This window comes from Gorilla gorilla, chromosome 20 (assembly GCF_029281585.2).
Source record: "Gorilla gorilla gorilla isolate KB3781 chromosome 20, NHGRI_mGorGor1-v2.1_pri, whole genome shotgun sequence".
Classification (NCBI taxonomy): domain Eukaryota; kingdom Metazoa; phylum Chordata; class Mammalia; order Primates; family Hominidae; genus Gorilla; species Gorilla gorilla.
The window spans coordinates 69293805-69313369 of NC_073244.2; the positions used below are offsets into that span (position 1 = coordinate 69293805).

Here is a 19565-nt window from a genome sequence, read left to right on the forward strand (position 1 = left end):
CTGATTGGCCTTCTGTGCAGCAAGCAGCAGGATCTAGATGCAAGGACCTGGCCTTTCTGGTAATATTGTCATCAACATTTAATGATGTAGACTTGGTCCCCGGCTCATGCTCTGTGTATTTTCTTCTCCATCTACATGCATTGCCTTGATGGTCTGACTCAATATCATGACTTGAAATAACAGTGTAAGGTAACTCCTAAATTCATATATTCATGCTCAAACCTTCTTCCAACATTCAGTCGTAAGTTGAATTGCCTGTGACAGAGATACTTTGTGGTTCTGTAGACATTTCAAACTAACCATCCTGAGCCTCCGAGCCTCCTCCACTTGCAGCCTCCCCACCTCAGAAGTGGGCAAATCCACTTTTTGTGTGGTCTGGGCCAAATACATGACTCCCTGCATCACGTGGAGGCTGTGCTGGTCCAAAGAAGGCTCAAAAGAGGGCAGTTTGCGCACACAACGTGTTGGGGCAGGGCTTCCAGATGATCATTCGGCTTTTTTGTGTCTTCCAAGATGATGATCCGGGGAGGAGGGATGTGTCGCCAGGCGAGCTGAGGACCCAGTTCTGCGCCTTTGCCTGTGCCCTGACCTGAAGGAAAGTCCCTGTCTCCCGAGCTCCGATTTTCCCGAGAGAAGAATGCAATGTAACCCTTGCCCCTCGGTTCCCTCCCTCCATCCTTCCCCTCGAGTTGTGCCCACCGTAAAGAGGTGGGTCTGGAGCGTCTCCTCGGGTCCTGGAGTGCCTTTCCCTGGGAGGAAAACTTGCGCCGTGAAGCGTTCCTCCCGTTGTTGAACACATGAGGAAAACTACACTACTTAGAGGGCTGTGCATTATGCGTACGGCGGGAGCTGGGCCAGTGACGGCCTAGGACGGGGACGATTCCGACGGCTCACGCCGGTGGGGGCGGGACTTCCGGGTTGCTCGCCGCGGACGCCATTTTCTTCTGCACTTCTGTCAGGAGAAGTCTGTAGCCACTGAGGGCCCCGGTGGGGGCCGCTTTGCAGGTCCCTAGTCAGGACCGAGCAGGGGAGTAGGATAGGAATCCCCGCCGCACCTTTGTACGAGCCTGACCCCTTCCGTGGGTTTGTTCCTGGGTCGCCGTCAAGCTGCGGTCTCTCCTCCCCCGCCCTTCAGCCCCGTGGTCGCCAGGGGCGGCGCCCTGGGTCTGGAACGCGGTTGCCACCGAGGAGGCGGCGGCCCTGCGTCTGGAACGCCGTTGCCACCGAGGAGGCGGCGGCCCCGAGCGCGCCTGGAAGCCCCGGGCAACCGGCCAGGGCCGGGCACAGGTGGGGTCCGTCAGGCCGCCCGGGGCTCCTCTGTCCCAGCTCTGCGGCCCAGGGGGTGACGTGATGGCGGCAGCGGTGCTGACGGACCGGGCCCAGGTGAGTGGACGGTGGCTTGCGGTTGCCGCTTCCTTGCCAGCGCTGAGGCGGTTCCCGAAGTGGGTGGGAGCCCAAGGTATCCCCTGGATTTGTCTTCGCAGTCGTCGTTCGCTTTGGTGTGTGGAGCTGGTTTGCCACTTAATTTATACCTGGCCCTAAGGAGTGTTGGGCCTACTGGAAGGAGCTCCGTAGGTTGTTGAGTGAATGATGCTTTCTCTGGGGACTCCCGTCATCCTTGGCCTGCAAGCATCCTTTGGTGGACCAGGTCTCATTCCAGCATGAGTTGGGGGCCTGAGGGGGGAAGGGGAGGGCAGGGCAGTAGCAAGCCGACAAATGCGCGAGCAGAGACAAGGTATGTTGTATGTTTAAGGAGGCTCAGGAGGGTGTGTAAGGTTGCCATGGTTTTCCTGCGGCCGCTGAGACGTGGAGGGCAAGAGTGTGTGGTCTTTTCCTGGATGTTCTAGCCATCCGCAACTACTGCAGACATTGTGGTCAGTCAGATGCCCTTACTCTCATCGCTACAGCCTGCATTATCCTTGGCCGCTCGTGTTCCGTGGCCCCAAAGTATCCTGGCGTCAGAGACAAGTTCTGTCGGAACCCAGCAAGGAAAGAGGCCGATGGTTGGTTCATTGTGGAATTTCCTTGGGGGATCTGGGAGACCCAGGGAGATCCCAGAGGGCATGGGAAGCTGGTCTGGAGCCTGTCGTTCCCCAAGTAGATGCAGCCCTTCCAGTGCCGCTCTGTGGGGTCAGTGAGGAATGCTGAGCTTTTTGTGCCCGTGTTCACATACTTTTTTTTTGTTTTGAGACAGAGTCTCGCTCTGTCGCCCAGGCTGGAGTACAGTGGTGCAATCTCAGTTCACTGCAGTCTCTGCCTCACAGGTTCAAGCAATTCTCCTGCCCCGGCCTCCCGAGTAGTTGGGATTACAGGCATGCACTACCACAGCTGGCTGATTTTTGTATTTTTAGTACAGACTGGGTTTCACCATATTTGCCAGGCTGGTCTTCAACTCCTGGCCTCAAGCGATCCGCCCATCTCGACCTCCCAAAGTGCTGGGATTACACGCATGAGCCACCATGCCCGGCCCACAGATACGTTTTTCAGGGCTAATTGAAATGGACTTAATGTCAGAAATGAGTGGAAATGCTTATAAATTCATCGCATTAGATTTGCTTTGATGTTGGGGGAGTGTTGGAGTTACACTGTTAGACCGTGAATCATAGTAACCCCATGTTTAGATCCTATCTATGGTGGTGAGATGTGTGACTGGGTGAATTGATAGCGCTTCCTTAGCATGAAGTCGTTGACTGTGAAGGTGATGATGGTGTTGACTGCAGGGACTGTGAAAGGATTAATAAAAATCCCAGAGCACACTGAGCATTGAATACTTTAAATTTAACAACTGTTACTGGTGGGAAGTGTTATTGTATTGATCCAGAAATCAAGGCTCAGAGAAATGAAATGCTGTCTTTGAGGTAAGAGCTGTCAGTTTCAAGTGTTTGGAGCTAGGAACTTCTAGTCACTGTGTTTACACAGGATGTGAAGCCTTCAACATGGGGCAGGCACCTAGCTGGACCAGTGAGACTCAGGTACTGCTGTTGTAACCATTATTGCTATTATTACCATTTCCCCATTTCCATGTCGTTTTAGAGCCCTTAGTTTCTGTATTTCACAGTCCACAAGTTGTTTCCGTTGTCCTGTGTCATTCTCTAATGGCTGTTAAATAGGAGGCTTCTCTCCTTTACTCTGGTATTATGTTAAAAGCATCTATCTTCCCTCTTGAGCCCAGCACAGAGCTAGGCCCTCAGGAGGTACTCTGTGATTCAGGCCGCCATCACTGTACACCTTTTCCAGTGGAGCACAGTCTGTGATCTCATTCAGCAGCTGAAAGGCCGATACTACTAATTCTGTTTGACTTTCCAGGTGTCTGTGACCTTTGATGATGTGGCTGTGACTTTCACCAAGGAGGAGTGGGGACAGCTGGACCTAGCTCAGCGGACCCTGTACCAGGAGGTGATGCTGGAAAACTGTGGGCTCCTGGTGTCTCTGGGTAAGGCCTTCCTTCCCCCTCCACCATGCAGGTGACCTGCCACTTCCTTCATTCCACCTTCTGACTCCAGGCCTGGCTGCACAAGAAGGCCTCTGGAATCTACCTTGCCTCTTTCCCACAGCTTTAGTCATTTTCTACAGTAACCTCTTCCTATCTGGTCTCCTATATCTCTGGGCTAAAGACAGGGTACTCTTTGGCTCCCAGCCAAAGGAGAAGGTGGTAAAAGGAAATGGGGTGTTTTGCAAACTCAAAGGTAATTTTCAGCTGTGCCTCATGAGGGGCTGGTGTAGGAACTGAGAACCACCACGATGGTGTCCTGGCTTCTCTCTCTGGGTCTGCTCATGTCACGTCTATTCTCTATGGCTTTTTCTGCCTTAGTGAGTTCAAGACAAGAGTGGCCACCTGGATTAGGGTTCTCTAAAGGGACAGAACTAATAGAATAGATATATATAAAAAGGACAGTTTATTAAGTAGTAACAACTCATGATTACAAGGTCCCACAGTAGGCTGTCTGCAAGCTGAGGAGCAAGGAAGCCAGTCCAAGTCCCAAAGCTGAAGAACTTGGTGTCCAGTGTTCAAGGGCAGGAAGCATCCAGCATGGGAGAAAGATGTAGGCTGGTAGGCTAGGCCAGTCTAGTCTTTTCATGTATTTCTGCCTACTTTATATGCTGGCCTCGCTGGCAGCTGATTAGATGGTGCCCACACAGATTAAGAGGGGGGTCTGCCTTTCCCAGCCCACTGACTCAAATGTTGATCTCTTTTGGCAGCACCCTCACAGACACACCCAGGATCAATACGTTGCATCCTTCAATCCAATCAAGTTGACACATTAATAAAAATCCCAGAGCACACTGAGCATTGAATACTTTCTCTTTAAATTTAACAACTGTTACTGGTGGGAAGTATTATTGTATTGATCCAGAAATAAAGGCTCAGATAAATGAAATGATGTTTTTGAGGTAACAGCTGTCAAGTGTCCGTTTCAAGTGTTTGGAGCTAGGGACTTCTCGTGACTGTGTTAACACAGGATGTGAAGCCTTCAACATGGGCCAGGCACCTAGCTGGACCTAGCTGTTAACCATCACAACTCCATCCCTTGTCAACTTGAACCCATACACATCTCCTGAGATCATACATAATCTTCAAATAAAGACAATAATAAGGTCATAATTATGCTTAACATAATACAAGTATCGTTCATGCAACCGAAACACACTAATCCCCAACCCAAGTGCTATTACATAAAGGTAGCAATACTTAAATGCTGATATGAAGTCAGTAAATCTTACGTCACATGATAAAGGAAATAAAATGCAGATGTTTTCTTAGTACAAGTGTATACATCACAAACATGTTTTTAATAAAAGAAGGAGGAAATACAACAATTACAGTCCTCATTTCTGCAACTGGTCACTTGGTCGTAGTTGGTATTAATGACTACCTTCTTCTCCTGCACATTCTGTATTCACTTTGCCTTCAGCAAGCACCTCAGCAGGTCATGGTTTTTTTCCTGGTGGAGTGACCCAAACCTTCATTCCTGAAGGGTCTGGGCCATTTGTAGTCCTGCCTGGATTGGGCTGTTGTAGCTTCCCATTGACCTTAATCACAGGGCATGGTAATACTAAGAGATGCCCTAATGGGTCTTCTGTATTCCATGCATACTCTTCCTTACCTCCATTGTGGAGTAGTAGACTGATTTCATCTTGATAGTCTGGGTCATTCATCCCAGCCAACACTGTAACTCCCTTCTTAGCCTATTGACTTAAAGGTAGGAGGAGCCCAAAGTGTCCAGGTGGCAATCTTAACTTCCAATTTAATGGAATCGTTGTGTCTCCTGGTGGCAGCATTCCTCCCTCTGAAACTAGGACTTCTAGGCCAACGGAATGTAATGTCGCGGGAATAGGAAGCAAAATTTTACTAGTTGCTCACTAGGGATGATGTTGAGTGGTGCCATTTGCACTTCCACCCCTTGATTCCTAGACCCATGAATCCTGGCTATGGGAGAAACAGTACCATATATTGGATGCTAATTCAGAGCATACGTGGTCTCCTGGAGAACTTTGCCCCAGCCCTGCAAAGTATTGTCACTAGTTGGAGTAATTGTGACTTCAAAAGGTCATTCCACCATTCTATCAATCCAGTTGCTTCAGGACTATGGGGAACATGGTAAGATCAGTGAATTCTGTGAGCATGAGCCCACTGCTACACTTCTTTAGCCATAAAGTGAGTGCCTTGGTCAGAGGCAATGCTGTGTGGAATACCATTACGGTGGATAAGGCATTCCATGAGTCCGTGAATGGTAGTCTTGGCAGAAGCATTGCGTGCAGGATAAGCAAACCCATATCCAGAGTAAGTGTCTATTCTATTGAGGACAGACCTCTGCCCTTTCCATGATGGAAGAGGTCCAATATAATCAACCTGCCACCAGGTAGCTGGCTGATCACCCCGAGGGATGGTGCCATATTGAGGGCTCAGTGTTGGTCTCTGCTGCTGGCAGATTGGGCACTCAGCAGTGGCTGTAGCCGGGTCAGCCTTGGTAAGTGGAAGTCCATGTTGCTGAGCCCATGCGTAACCTCCATCCCTGCCACTATGACCATTTTGTTCGTGGGTCCATTGCACGATGACAGGGGTGGCTGGGGAAAGAGGCTGAGTGGTGTCCACAGAGCAGGTCATCCTATACACTTGATTATTAAAACCTTTCTCTGCTGAGGTCATCCGTTGGTGAGCACTCACATGGGATACAGATATCTTCACAGTTTTTGACCACTCAGGTCCTTCCACATCCCTTTTCCCCAGATTTCTTTGTCACCAACTTTCCAGTCATGCTTCTTCGAAGTCCCTGACCATCCAGCCAAACCATTGGCTACAGCCCATGAATCAGTATATAATCACATATCTTCTCATTTCTCCTTCCATGGAAAGTGCACAGCCAGGTGCACTGCTCCAAGTTCTGCCCACCGGGAAATTTCCCTTTGCCACTCTCCTTCAGGGATGTCCTAGAAAGGGGCTGTAGTGCTGCAGCTGTCCACTTTCAGGTGGTTCCTGCATATTATACAGAACCATCTGTGAACCAGGCCCTAGTCTTCTCTTCCTCTGTCAACCGATCATAGGGAACTTCCCGTGAGGCCATCGGTGCAGGCTGGGGGAGAGAAGGTGGGGTGGCAGGAATGGAGTCCGTGGGCATTTGAGCCACTTCCTCATGTAACTTGCTTGTGCCTTCAGGATCCGCTTGAGCCCAATCACATATATGCCACTTTCATCTGATGATGGAATGCTGCTGTGCGTGACCCACTTTATGGCTAGCTGGGTCAGAAAGCACCCAGTTCATGGTAGGCAGTTCACGTTGCATGGTGATTTGATGACCTATAGTGTAACAGGCCAAGAGCTGTCTCTCAGAAGGAGAGTAGTTATCTGCAGAAGATGGCAGGGCCTTGCTCCAAAATCCTAGAGGCCTTCGCTGTGATTCACCTATGGGGGCCTGCCAAAGGCTCCAAACAGCATCCCTATCTGCCACTGACACCTCAAGCACCATTGGATCTGCTGGGTCTTAGGGGCCAAGTGGCAGAGCAGCTTGCACAGCAGCCTAGACCTGCCTGTTGCAGAGCCTTCTCCTGTTCTGGATCCCACTCAAAACTGGCAGCCATTTGGGTCACTCGATAAATGGGCTGGAGTGGCATACCCAAATGAGGAATGTGTTGCCTCCAAAAACCAAATAGGCCCACTAGGCATTGTGCCTCTTTCTTGCTTGTATGAGGGACCAAATGCAGCAACCTACTCTTCACCTTAGAAGGCATATCTTGACAGGCCACACACCACTGGACCCCTAGAAATTTTACTGAGGTAGAAGGTCCCTAAATTTTAGTCAGATTTATTTCCCATCCTCTGGCACACAGATGTCTTACCAGTAAGTCCAGTGTGTTTGCTACTTCTTGCTACTGGATCCAGTCGGCATAATGTCATAAATGTAATGGACCAATGTGATATCTTGTGGAAGCAAAAAGCGATCAAGGTCTCTCTGAATAAGATTACGACACAAAGTCGGAGAGTTGATAGGCCCCTAGGGTAGGACCGTGAAGGTATATTGCTGGCCTTGCCAGCTGAAGGCAAATTGCTTCTGGTGGGCCTTATGGGCAGGAATGGAGAAAAAGGCATTTGCCAAGTCAGCGGCTGCATACCAGGTACCAGGAGATGTGTTAATTTGCTCAAGCAATGAAACCACATCTGGTATAGCAACTGCAATTGGAGCCACCACCTGGTTAAGCTTTCTATAACTCACGGTCATTCTCTAAGATCCGTCTGTCTTCTGCTCAGGCCAGATGGAAGAGTTGAATGGGGATGTGGTGGGAATCACCACCCCTGCATCATTCAAGTCCTTGATGGTGGCACTAATCTCCACAGTCCCTCCAGGGATGTGATACTGTTTTTGATTTACTATTTTTCTAGGTAGAGGTGGCTCTAATGGCTTCCATTTGGCCTTTCCTACCTTAATAGCCTTCACCCTAACAGGGAGCCAGTGTGGGGGTTCTGCCAGCTGCTAAGTATGTCTGTGCCTATTACACATTCTGGCACTGGGAAAATGACCACAGGTTGAGTCTGGGGACCCACTGGACCCACTGTAAGTCAGGCCTGAGCTAAAGCTCCTGACCTCCTTAAGCCCCTACTTTAACTGGAGGACCACAATGATGTTTTGGGTCCCCTGGAATCAGCATCAGCTCAGAGCCAGTGTCCTGTAGTCCCCGAAATGTCTGATCATTTCCCTTTCCCCAGTGCACAGTTACCCTGGTAAAAAGCCAGAGGTCTCCTTAGGGAAGGATGAGAGAAAGATTAACAGCATAAATTGTCAGTAGTGTAGTGGGGTCCTTCCTCAAGGGACCTGGCCTCCCCTTCGTTCAAGGGGTTCTGGGTCTGTAAACTAGCCCAAGTCTGGAAATTGATTGAAGGGCCATGATTCTGTTTTTGTAATTCAAATTAGTCTTTTGTCCATTCGACCTGGAAGTTTTCTGCTTATATAAATTAAATAGGATTGCGGTAGGCTTCCTATCAGTTTCATTTCTAGGAACACTGTGATTAATTAGCCAACGCCAGAGATCTACATGAGTCAGACTATTCTGATTGCTGCTTTGTCTCTGTTGTCCATTATGATAGCTATGCCTACCTTGCCTTTGATGGTTGAGTGCCACCACTTGGCCCCTGCCACCTCGGGATCCAATTATTCCCAATGTATTAAATTTTTGTAGGTGAGTGACTGAAATTCCAACTGCTGGATCTGGCAATTACAGGGCTCTTCAAAGATGCAGGTGCTGCCCTCGCAAATCTATTTTGCAAGCCATTGGTTAAGGTTATGTCTTATGGACCCTCCCAGCTGGGATGAGTAGGTCTAAAGTGACTAATCTACTCCATCATCCCGATCTCCCTAAGCCTTTGGATCCCTTCCTCTACATTAGACCAAGGGAGATCAAGCATTCCCAGCTCACCCATGATGGGCCATCTTTTAATCCATATTTCAGCTAGCCAAGCAAATAAGCTATTGGAACCTTTTTTAACTCCTCAAGCTGCAACATTAAATGCAGGATCCCTACTTAGTGAGCCCAAATCAATAAATTCAGCCTGGTGCATCTGTATGTTCCTTCCAGCATTATCCCACACCCTTAATATCCATTCCTGTGCCTGTTCTCCAAATTTCTGCTTATATAAATTAGAAAACTCAATTCCTTTCAAGTGTGGCTCACCTCCCCATGGGTCACACTCTGAACCTCACTTCTGTGGGCCCATCAGGACTTTAGTTATAGGTCTAGAAGCAAACAAAGGTGTTGAGGGTGCTAGAGGAGAATCGATATTATCTTGCCTGGCAACTGCCTCAGGGGAGGCCATCACTGTTGCCCCAGGCAGCACAGGGTTTATCTCCTCAGACAAAGGTGGAAAGGCTGATGGCAGCATGGGTCGGGGAGAGGATGTTGCCACTACTGGGGATGCCATTTTCCTTTCTCTTTCTTCTGCCTATTAAACCTCCACTCCTAAAAAAAAAAAAAAGAAAAGAAAATGATGAACTCAGGGATTCTAACTCCTGGCTTCAGAAGCAGATACTAAGCCTCAAATCTGCTAAGATTGCCCTGAGTGAGTCTTATCTCCTGTAGAGAAAGAGCTGAAATTGTGGAAAAACAGACATAAGCTAGTCATGTGAGTGGCTGACCTGCAACAAAAGGTGCATGCACAGCCTCACCAGGTGTCTACTGTTAAAGTGAGGGCACTGATTGGAAAAGAATGGGACCCTGAAACTTGGAATAGGGATGTGTGGGAGAACCCTGATGAAGCTGGGGACACTGAGCTTGTAAACTCTGATGAACCTTTTCTGCCATCCCCAAATGCCATCCCAGCACTTTGGGAGGCCAAGTTGGGAGGATCACTTGAGCCTAGAAGTTTGAGACAAAGCCTGGGCAACATAGTGAGACCCTGTCTCTAAAATAAATTGAAAAAAAAAAAAAGCCACTCAGTACCCTGTTTTACTCCCCCACCCGACCCCGACCTTTGGGTCTTGTCTTTTTCTTTGTCTTTGTCTCTTGTCTCTTGTGTCTTGTGTCTTGTCTTGTCTTGTCTTGTCTTGTCTTTTCTCTTTTCCTTTTCTTTTGTTTTCTTTTCTTTTTCTGTCTTGCTGTCTTGCCCAGGTCGGAATACAGTGGCACAATCTTGGCTCACTGCCTTTGCCTCCTAGGTTCAAGCAATTCTCATGCCTCAGCCACCTAAGTAGCTGGGACTACAGGTGTGTGCCACCACACCCAGTTCGTTTTTGCATTTTTATTAAAGACGGGATGTTGCCATGTTGGCCAGGCTCACCTCGAACTCCTGAGCTGAAGTGATCCATCCGCCTCAGCCTCCCAAAGTGCTGGGATTACAGGTGTGAGCCACCACACCCACCCTTTACTTTTTATAATAAAATTTTTTTATACATTTGTTATACATGTGCTATATATAATTACCATATATGATTTGTTATAAACATTAGTATATAAATGCTGGATTTCTAATTGGATCAAATTATGGACATTGTTTTAATCTACTTATTGTATGTATATATATATACAACTTATTTATGTGAAGATATTTATATATATAGTTTTTAAGACTAAATAAGGGTGGTATTATGTTTGCTAGGCCTGGCATTTGTATGGTACATAAGGTTTAAAAGTTCACTTTCTTTTTTCTGCCCCTTGGGTTTGTAGCTGCCTTTTTCTTTTTTTCGTTATTTCTTTCTTTGTGTTTTAGGCTTTTGGCATCCAGAAGTAGTGGATCTTAGTTTCTGTCCCTGGGTAGTAAAAAGAAGCTGGGGAGAGGAAGAGGTTTGATGCCTCTAGGCAGCTGCCTCTCCCTGGTACAGCCTCTGTCCCAAGTGTAATCAGTCCCCCGCTAAATGACTAGTCTCTTACAAGATGGGAAGAGAGAATAAATAACTCAGTTAAGCAGCCCACCAGTGACTTTGGTGTTGGCTTGGTTGATTGGACTTGTATCCCAACACAGTCCATCAGAGGAAGTCTCTACTCACTACCTTTTGTGAGGATCCTCAGCCTTGTATATTACCCTGTAAACCAACCCAGAAACTAGGTGTGTTTATGTTGGAAAAGTAGACTAAGGAGATCAGTCTGTCCCAGAACGGTGCCAGCTGGGGAATTACTGCCCTTGCGTATCTAGACTGTGGCATCTTTAAACACTGGAAGGATCTGAGGAGCACTCCTTTAGGATTCCTACAGCACTTTAGGCCAGAAACCCATGGCAGCAAATGCCAGACACAGCTGAAGCACAAGGCTGCCAGCATCTAGCAGCCTTCCCCGGGCAGAACTTTCTGTGTGGTACAATCCCTTAGTGAGCTGATCTTCAACCTTCCCATGAGCACAGAGTCAGCCTGCTGGGTGCACCAGTTGTATTAATTGGTATCTGTGGGCCAAGTGTGGTAGCTCGTGCCTGTAGTCCCAGCAGTATGGGAGGCAAGAGGGTTGCTTGAGCCCAGGAGTTTGAGACCAGCCTGAACAATAAAGTGAGACCCAGCCTCTACAAAAAAAAATCAAAAAAATTACCTGGGCGTGGTGGCACATGCCTGTAGTCCCAGCTACTCCTGAGGCTGAGATAGGGAAGATTGCCTGAGCCTGGGAGGTAGAGGCTGCAGTGAGCCATGATCACACCACTGCACTCCAGCCTGGGCGACAGAGTGAGACCCTGTCTCAAAAAAAAGCAAATTTGTACCCATGGGATTTTAATTTATAGCAGTGACTTAGTGATGACACAGAGAGGTTAATAACATTGAAAGAAAAATTTGTTATTTACAATTCGTGAAAGAAGAGGGCATATGCTGGGCCTCATGGGGATACAGCTGGAAGCACAAGGGAGGAGAAAGCCTTTAACTGGGTGTGGTATTCTGATACATACTGGTTTTTGTCCACCGTTCCTGATTCATAACCCCCATAGCCCTTTTGTTAAAATGTTGGGTATGTTAGGCCTCAGGGACAGGCCTCTGACCTCCTGCCCTCCTTTCGCTCTAACACGTTAGAAAGTCCACCTTTCTGACTGTGGGTCTTATGAGTGGGTCCAACCCTATTCCCTGGGAAAGGAATGTTGATGTTTTGAAGCTTCCATAAAGACTCCAAAAGGTCACAGTTGAGTGAGCTTCCAGGTGGTCCCCCCAGGAAGGGTATGGAAGCTCTGTGCCCCTTCCCCCACACCTTGCCCTAGGAGTCTCTTCATCTGTATCCTTTGCAATATTCTTTATAATACACTGGTAAACATGAGTGTTTCCTTGAGTTCCGTGAGCTGCTCCAGCAAATTAGTTGAACCCAAAGAGGGGGTCACGGGAACCCCAACTCAAAGCCCATTAGTCAGACATTTTGGAGGCCTGGACTTGTGACTGGAGTGCAGGGTGGGGCAGTCTTGTGGACTCAGCCCTCAACCTGTGGGATCCAAAGCTATCCCTGCGTGGATAGTATGGGAACAGAATTAGAGGACACCCCCCGCTGGTGTCTGCTGCTTGGAGTATGGGGAAAACCCCCCACACATTTGGTCACAGAAGTCTTGTTCTGTATTGTCATGGTGTGAGAGTAGAGAAGAAACATGATTAGAGAGAGTTTTCCCTGTGTATTGGGTTTCTTCTGGAAAAGCAAGACAGGGCATGGTAAACAGTTTACAGCTGGCTAGTTTGAGTAATTTCAGTGAGGTTTGGGGCATAGGGACTATCTCTAGTTGTCTGGCACTTGGCCCTGGGTTGATTTAGGGCAGGGGAAATACTGGCTTGGTATGTGAGAGTTTGTTAAAGAAGTGGTTGGGGGTATGGTTTGGGGTTAGATGGATTGCACATGAAAGGCATGTGCTTGTTCCCAGGGGAGTTTATTATCCTAGAAATTACCTGTCCCTGAGAGGAGCAGTCTCTCCCAAAGTCTGAAAAGGCTTCAAGATGTTCTGAGCAAAGTCAAGAAAATATGACTACTGTATTTTCATCTGACATGAACCTAAACTTACTCGGTTTAGAAGATAAACCTTCATCTATGAAGCTGTCCTTTGAGGGTTTTTTGTTGTTGTTGTTGTTTTTTGTTTTTTAAAGTAGAAGTCCTCTTTTTATGAAATGTTGGTGAGAGTAGATACTATTTGATGTTTCTGTAAATGTCCTTATTTAACTCTATCACAGTAGAACATTCAGTTTTTTAAATTTTTAGTGGTTCATGAAATGCAGAGGTCTGGAATCACTGAACCTGCCCCTCCCCCTGGCTGCTGGTCCCTGAGGATGACCTCCAGCTCACATCTCTGCATCGTCATCACTACCCACCACCCACTCTGTGGTGCTAGTAATTTCCTCCTTAGTGTGGTGTTTGGAAGGGGAGCCAGAACCCTGGTGTCCAGCCCCAGCTCTGCTCTTTAAAAACTGTGTGGCCATGGCCGGGCGCAGTTGCTTACACCTGTAATCCCAGCACTTTGGGAGGCCAAGGTGAGCAGATCATGAGGTCAGGAGATTGAGACCATCCTGGCTAACACAGTGAAACCCTGTCTCTACTGAAAATACAAAAAAATTAGCCAGGCGTGGTGGCAGGCGCCTGTAGTCCCAGCTCCTCGGGAGGCTGACGCAGGAGAATGGTGTGAATCCGGGCTGAGGCAGGAGAATGGCGTGAACCCGGGAGGCGGAGCTTGCAGTGAGCCGAGATCACACGCCACTGCACTCCAGCCTGGGCGACAGAGCGAGACTCCATCTCAAAAAAAAAAAAAAAAAAACTGTGTGGCCTTGGTCAAATGACTGACCTTGTCTGTTCCTCAGTGTTCTCATTGGTGAGATGAGGATTTACCACATCTGCATCCCAGGGTTGTTACTGGGGTAAAGGGTTATTGATAGGGTTTGGCTCTATGTCCCCACCCATATCTCACCTTGAATTGTAATAATCCCCATGTGTCGTGGGAGGTAATTGAATCATGGGGACGGGTTTTTCCCATGCTGTTGTCATGATAGCACATAAGTCTCATGACATCTGATGGTTTTATAAAGGGGGTTTCCCCTACGCATGCCCTCTTGCCTGCTGCCATGTAAGATGTGCCTTTCTCCGCCTTGTGTCATGATCGTGAGGCCTCCCTAGCCATGTGAAACTGAGTCCCTTAAACCTCTTTTTCTTTATAAATTACCCAGTCTCGGATATGTCTTTATTAGCAGCGTGAGAACAGACTAATAAAGTTATTACGTGAAAAGGGCTCAAAACAGCACCTGGGAGACCACGCTGTGTGCAGGGAGCCATTGCAATCCTTTTGCCGTCAGTACTGTTATTGTCATCCTCATCAAGATCACTGTCGTTGGCATACCTGGACCCGGGACTTTCTGGGTAGCGTTGTGGAGCTTTGTGGTTAAACAGCACCAACAGCAGAGATGGCAGGACCTGGGCCTTACTGACTCAGCCATTCACCAGTTCTGTGCTCTTCAGCAAATCACTTTACTTCCTGAGCCTGGGTTTCTTTGTCAATGAAATGGTGTTGATCACGATGTGGACTTCCTGGGGATGCTGTGAGAAAATCCTCAGCTGGAATCCTCATTTTTTCTTTAGTCTAGAGGAAGAGCATTATAAAACATTGCTTAGGATGTAAAAAAAATAAGACTTAGATCAATGAAATCACATACCTTGTTTGGAATGAAAAGAGTCAATATTTAATATTTAACATCAGTTTTTCTCTAAGATACTCTGTCAGTATTCACTTTTGGAATTACATAATGCATTTAAATTGTGTGGCACAGTCCCCTGGACATGTTTATATCCTATACATACTAGTTTTCAACTTACTATTAGGAGTAGAGATTCTGTGGCAGCATGACATGGCCTGCCCTTGGTTTCCAGGTCACATGCCAGCTTTTCATTCCCATGCACAGGAGCAGCTTCACTCCAAGGTCTGGTCCCCATCCTGAAGTCCCAAACTAGATTGAAGGTCTTTATTTCTTTTCACCCACATCCATGTGTCCACTTGCTTTCTCCATAAACAGGGTGTCCTGTTCCCAAAGCTGAGCTGATCTGCCACCTAGAGCATGGGCAGGAGCCATGGACCAGGAAGGAAGACCTCTCCCAAGACACCTGTCCAGGTAGGAGCCAAGATCTGGGCAGGTCGGAGTCCCTTCTGGCTTGAGACTGGATGGAGACCACTGGCCCTGGAATCTCTTGGGAAGCTTCTCATTGTGGCCTCTCTCTATATAACTCTTATATAACTCTATCACGCTAGAATGTTCCATTTGAGAGCCATGGAGCCCTTTGACCTGTGTTTTCTCTGTCCTCCTAGCCCCATCACAGTGTCACCATGCCTGGGAAGGAGTGAGATTTAAGAACTAAGATGTGTTCAGGGGTTCCAACTGTGTGGGCCTGAAATGTGGCTTGCCAGTCACCTGCTGTGTGGCCCTGAGGAAGTTGCAGGATCTCCTGTCTTTGTATATAACTTCAGCTAAGTTAACAGTAGCTGCTGTATCAGACAGATTCTAAAATCTCAGTGGTTCACATATGAAAACTCTTTCCCACTCATACCAGGGACTGTGTGGGTCAACAGGGAGCTCCGTACCACACAGTTATTCAGGACCCAGGTTCCTTCTGTCATCAGCCTGTTGCATTAAGATTATCCTAACGTCCTCGAGCTGGCAGAGAATTGAGGGCATAAGGGAAGTTCAACCCACTTCCAGAAATACCAACTCCCCTCACATTCCACCCACAGGAACTAGGCATTTGGCTTGGGTCCATGGGACTGGGAAATGTGGCTGAGCTGCTTGTCCAAGGAGAAGAGCAGAAGGTTTGGTGAGCACCTACTCTCAGTCCACTACATTGAGTCTGTTCCTGAAAAGTGTTATTAGAAATCATTTTTATGTCATTGGGCAGTTTAAAGATGTTACGTGATACATTAATGCATAAAACTGGATGGTTTCTGAGCCATAGTAAGTGACTCATCCAAATGTCGTTATTAACCTTAAAGAGTGATGCTATGTTACATTTCCTTCTGAACTCTGGGGAATAGGGCCTTTCTTACTCTCCCAATTTCTCTTTCCCGTTATATTCTGCCTATCAGCCTGTCCCACCTTCTTCTTCCACCCATTCCCTGAGTGTCAGTCAGACAGTGAGAAGCAGTAGTTTGCCCATGTCTTCCTATATCTCCTGTTTTCCAAAAACCTCAGGGTGACATTTGACCTTCTGTGTCCCACACTCAGGCTGCTGAGGGCACTGAGGCCATCTGTCATGTGTGTGGATTGGTGCCACTGCAGAGCCTTGGCCTCTGCCCGCATGGGTTCCTTGAGCTGCTCATCCAACCCTGAGTGTCTGTGCAGTCCCTGTTCAGCCCTTCAGTCTGTTCCAGATTGTCCCCTCTTCAGTGCCACATCTGCACTTGAAAATCTCGAAAGCACAAAACTCAACATGCCTAACAAGGAACCCATGATCTGGCTCACTCCTGCCACCTCCCAAGTTTCCGTGAATGGTTCTGCCATCCAGGCAGATTAGGGGACTGGCCCCAACCTCAGACAAGTCAACCCCTCCACCTCCATGAGTCCCTGCATCCAGCCAACTAGACAGTTTTTGTCTCCAGGCACAGATGTCTCAGCATGTGAGTGCTGATGTGTTAGCAGGCTTTCAGGTTGAAAAGAAAGTCTACTGTCTTGTATTGCTTGATCAGCAGCCCTTACATGTTCATCTCAACTTCTCTTTTCCTTACTGGAAGAGGTCTTGCCCCAGTAATGGCCAATTCCTATACCAGGGTCTAGAACACACTTCCTTTCATGGACATCCTTTCTTCATTTATATTCTGCTTGTTTTGTGATTCTCTACTCAACCTAAAAATATGCTTGTTTCTTCTTTTTTCTTTTCTTTTTTTTTTTTTTAGATAGAGTCTCTCTGTGTAGCCCAGGCTGGAGTGCAGTGGTGCTATCTTGGCTCACTGCAGTCTCTGCGCCTCAGCCTCCCAAGTAGCTGGGATTACAGGTGCATGCCATTACACCCGGCTAATTTTTGTGGGTTTTTTGTTTGCTCGGTTGTTTGTTTTTTGTTTTATTTTGTTTTTTGAGATGGAGTTTTGCTGTTGTTGCCCAGGTGGGAGTACAATGGCGCAATCTCGGCTTACTGCAACCTCCGCCTCCCAGGTTCAAGCGATTCTCCTGCCTCAGCCTCCCGAATAGCTGGGATTATAGGTGCATGCCACCATGCCCGGCTTTTTTTGTATTTTTAATAAAAATGCGGTTTCACCATGTTGGCCAGGCTGGTCTCGAACTCCTGACCTCAGGTGATCCACCCGCCTCGGCCTTCCAAAGTGCTGGGATTACAGGCGTGAGCCACTGCGCCTGGCCATATTTTTAGTAGAGACAGGGTTTCACTGTTGTTTCCCAGGCTGGTCTGAAATCCCTGGCCTCAAGCAGTCCATCTGCTTCGGCCTCCCAAAGTGCAGGGATTACAGGCGTAAGCCACTATGCCCGGCCTCGAGTTTCTTACAATTGAAGAAAATAAAACAAATGCTTGTGGCTCATGATATATTTATATATTCATTGATACATTCATTTACTATGCGGGCTTTTAATTGTCTAGATTTGGCTGGCACAATGGCTCACACCATAATCCCAGCACTTTGGGATGCTGAGGTGGGAGGATTACTTGAGCTCAGGAGTTTGAGACCGGCCTGGGAAACATGGTGAGACCCCGTCTCTGCAAAATTAAAAAAATTAGCTGGGCATGGTGGCTCATGCCTGTGGTCCCAGCTATTCAGGAGGCTGAGGTGGGAGGATCTCTTGAGCCCAGGAGGTCGAGGCTGAAGTGATCTTATTCATGCCACTGCACTCCAGCCTGGGTGACAGTGAGCTCCTGTGTCAAAAAAATAAATAAATAAAAATAATTCATGAGAGACCATGAACCAGAGGCAAAAAAAAATTAATAATAATTTTCTGTGTTTCATTCACAAAAACAGTGATACTATGGATATTCGTATATGTATTTCATTTTCCACTTGTGGAGGTGCATTTTTTGATCATTCTTGGAGTGAAATTATTGGTTTGTAGGCTATGCAAATGCTCAAGTTTGCAAGATCATTCCCTTTGTTTTCTAAAGAGCTTATGCCAATTTGCACTTAACCAGGAAAGAGAGGTTCCGTTGTCCCATATCCTTTCCATTATAAGGCTTATCAATGTTTTCTTATCAAATGGACACAGAATAGTCTCGTGTTCTTGATTTCCCTTTCTTTCACTGCTGTAATGTTTTAGCAACTTACTATGATTTTTGGTTGATTTATATTTTCTTCTGTGAAAATAGAAATCATTTTTTATTTTATGATAAATGCCTATTTCCATTAACCTGTTTTCCTTTCTCTGCTTGGTAGGGGTTCTTTGTACATTCTTATCCTTACCTTTTATCACTTATATATGCTGAAAAATATTTTCTAGTTTTTAATTTTGTTCTCTTACTCTCTTTAAAGTATCTTTCTCCAAAAGGTCTTAATTTACTGTAGTCTAACTTATGACTTTTCTTATATAATTAATGATTTTTTTGTCTTGTATAAAAAATGTTGGTTTACCTCAATATTAAAAATATATTTTATTCTAAAAGTTTTAAAACTTGGCATTTGACATTTTTTCAGTGAGGTTGATTTGGAATACATAGTGTGATAGCAATGCAGTTATTTTCGTTCTCCATGTGGCTACCCAATTTTTCTAGCTTCGTTTCCTTAATTTAACAGACCATCAAGTTCCATAGTTAAGTATAGTTGGTATTTTACAGGGAATTATATTGAATTTATATAATTTGGGTCGAATTGTCAGTTCGTATTATTAAATTCTTCATTGATATAGATCATCTTTATTGTCTTCAAATAAGATTTTATAATTTTCTTCATCTTGATCATGTGTATTTGGGGTTTTTTGTTTGTTTTTAAGAGACAAGGTCTTGCTCTGTTGCCCAAGCTGGGTGCAGTGGCACAGTCATACTTTGCTGCAGTCTTGAATTTTGCGGCTGAAGCAATCCTCCCATGTCAGCCTCCCGAGTAGTTGGGACTACACAGGCTTGCACCACCATGCCTGGCTAATGTGTTTTTAGTTTTGTTTTTAAAAAATTTTTTTTAGAGATGGGAGCTTGCCGTGTTTCTCAGAGTGGTCTAAAACTTCTGGGCTCAAGTAATCTGCTCCCCTCGGCCTCCCAAAGCACTAGGATTACAGGCTTTGGGGGGCTGAGGTGAAAAGATGAGCACCATACACAGCAGCCTGGCCATTGGTCATGTGTATGGTGCTAATCTTTTCACCAGGCTGTTCCTCGGGCATACAAGACTCATTGTGTCAAGCCAGGTCCTCTTACCTCTTTCCTTATGAGCCTTCAATTGATACAACATCAGTCATATGACCTTCACTGTCACCCAGCTCGGAATCATGGGAATCAGCCTCCCCTCTGTCCCTGGATTGTCATCAACACCATCCTGCAGTTTCTTTGTACTTTCAGTCTCTTAAGACTACAGTGTCCAGTGTCCTTCCTGCTTTCTCTTTATGGCAACTCTTCTTCACAAGCATAGGACTCACTTCATTGAGCACCTCTTACTGGAAAACTGATTTCTTCCTACCCAGGATTAGCCAAGCTCAAGGTTAAGGACACAGTCCTCTAAGACTACCAGGTCTGTCTAACTCTTCTGA

The 19565-nt window shown here is 46.8% G+C and overlaps 1 protein-coding gene across 1 annotated transcript in view; it reads left to right on the forward strand.

The window, feature by feature from the left end:
* The first annotated feature begins 864 nt into the window (after positions 1-864).
* The window catches only part of ZNF264 (zinc finger protein 264), a 31225-nt gene continuing 12524 nt past the window's right edge, over positions 865-19565 (forward strand). The window contains exons 1-3 of the mRNA XM_004061533.4: positions 865-1383; positions 3307-3433; positions 14922-15017. Of these exons, the coding sequence (XP_004061581.2) occupies positions 1351-1383; positions 3307-3433; positions 14922-15017 (256 nt within the window). The 5' untranslated portion in view covers positions 865-1350. The remainder of the gene's footprint in view (positions 1384-3306; positions 3434-14921; positions 15018-19565) is intronic.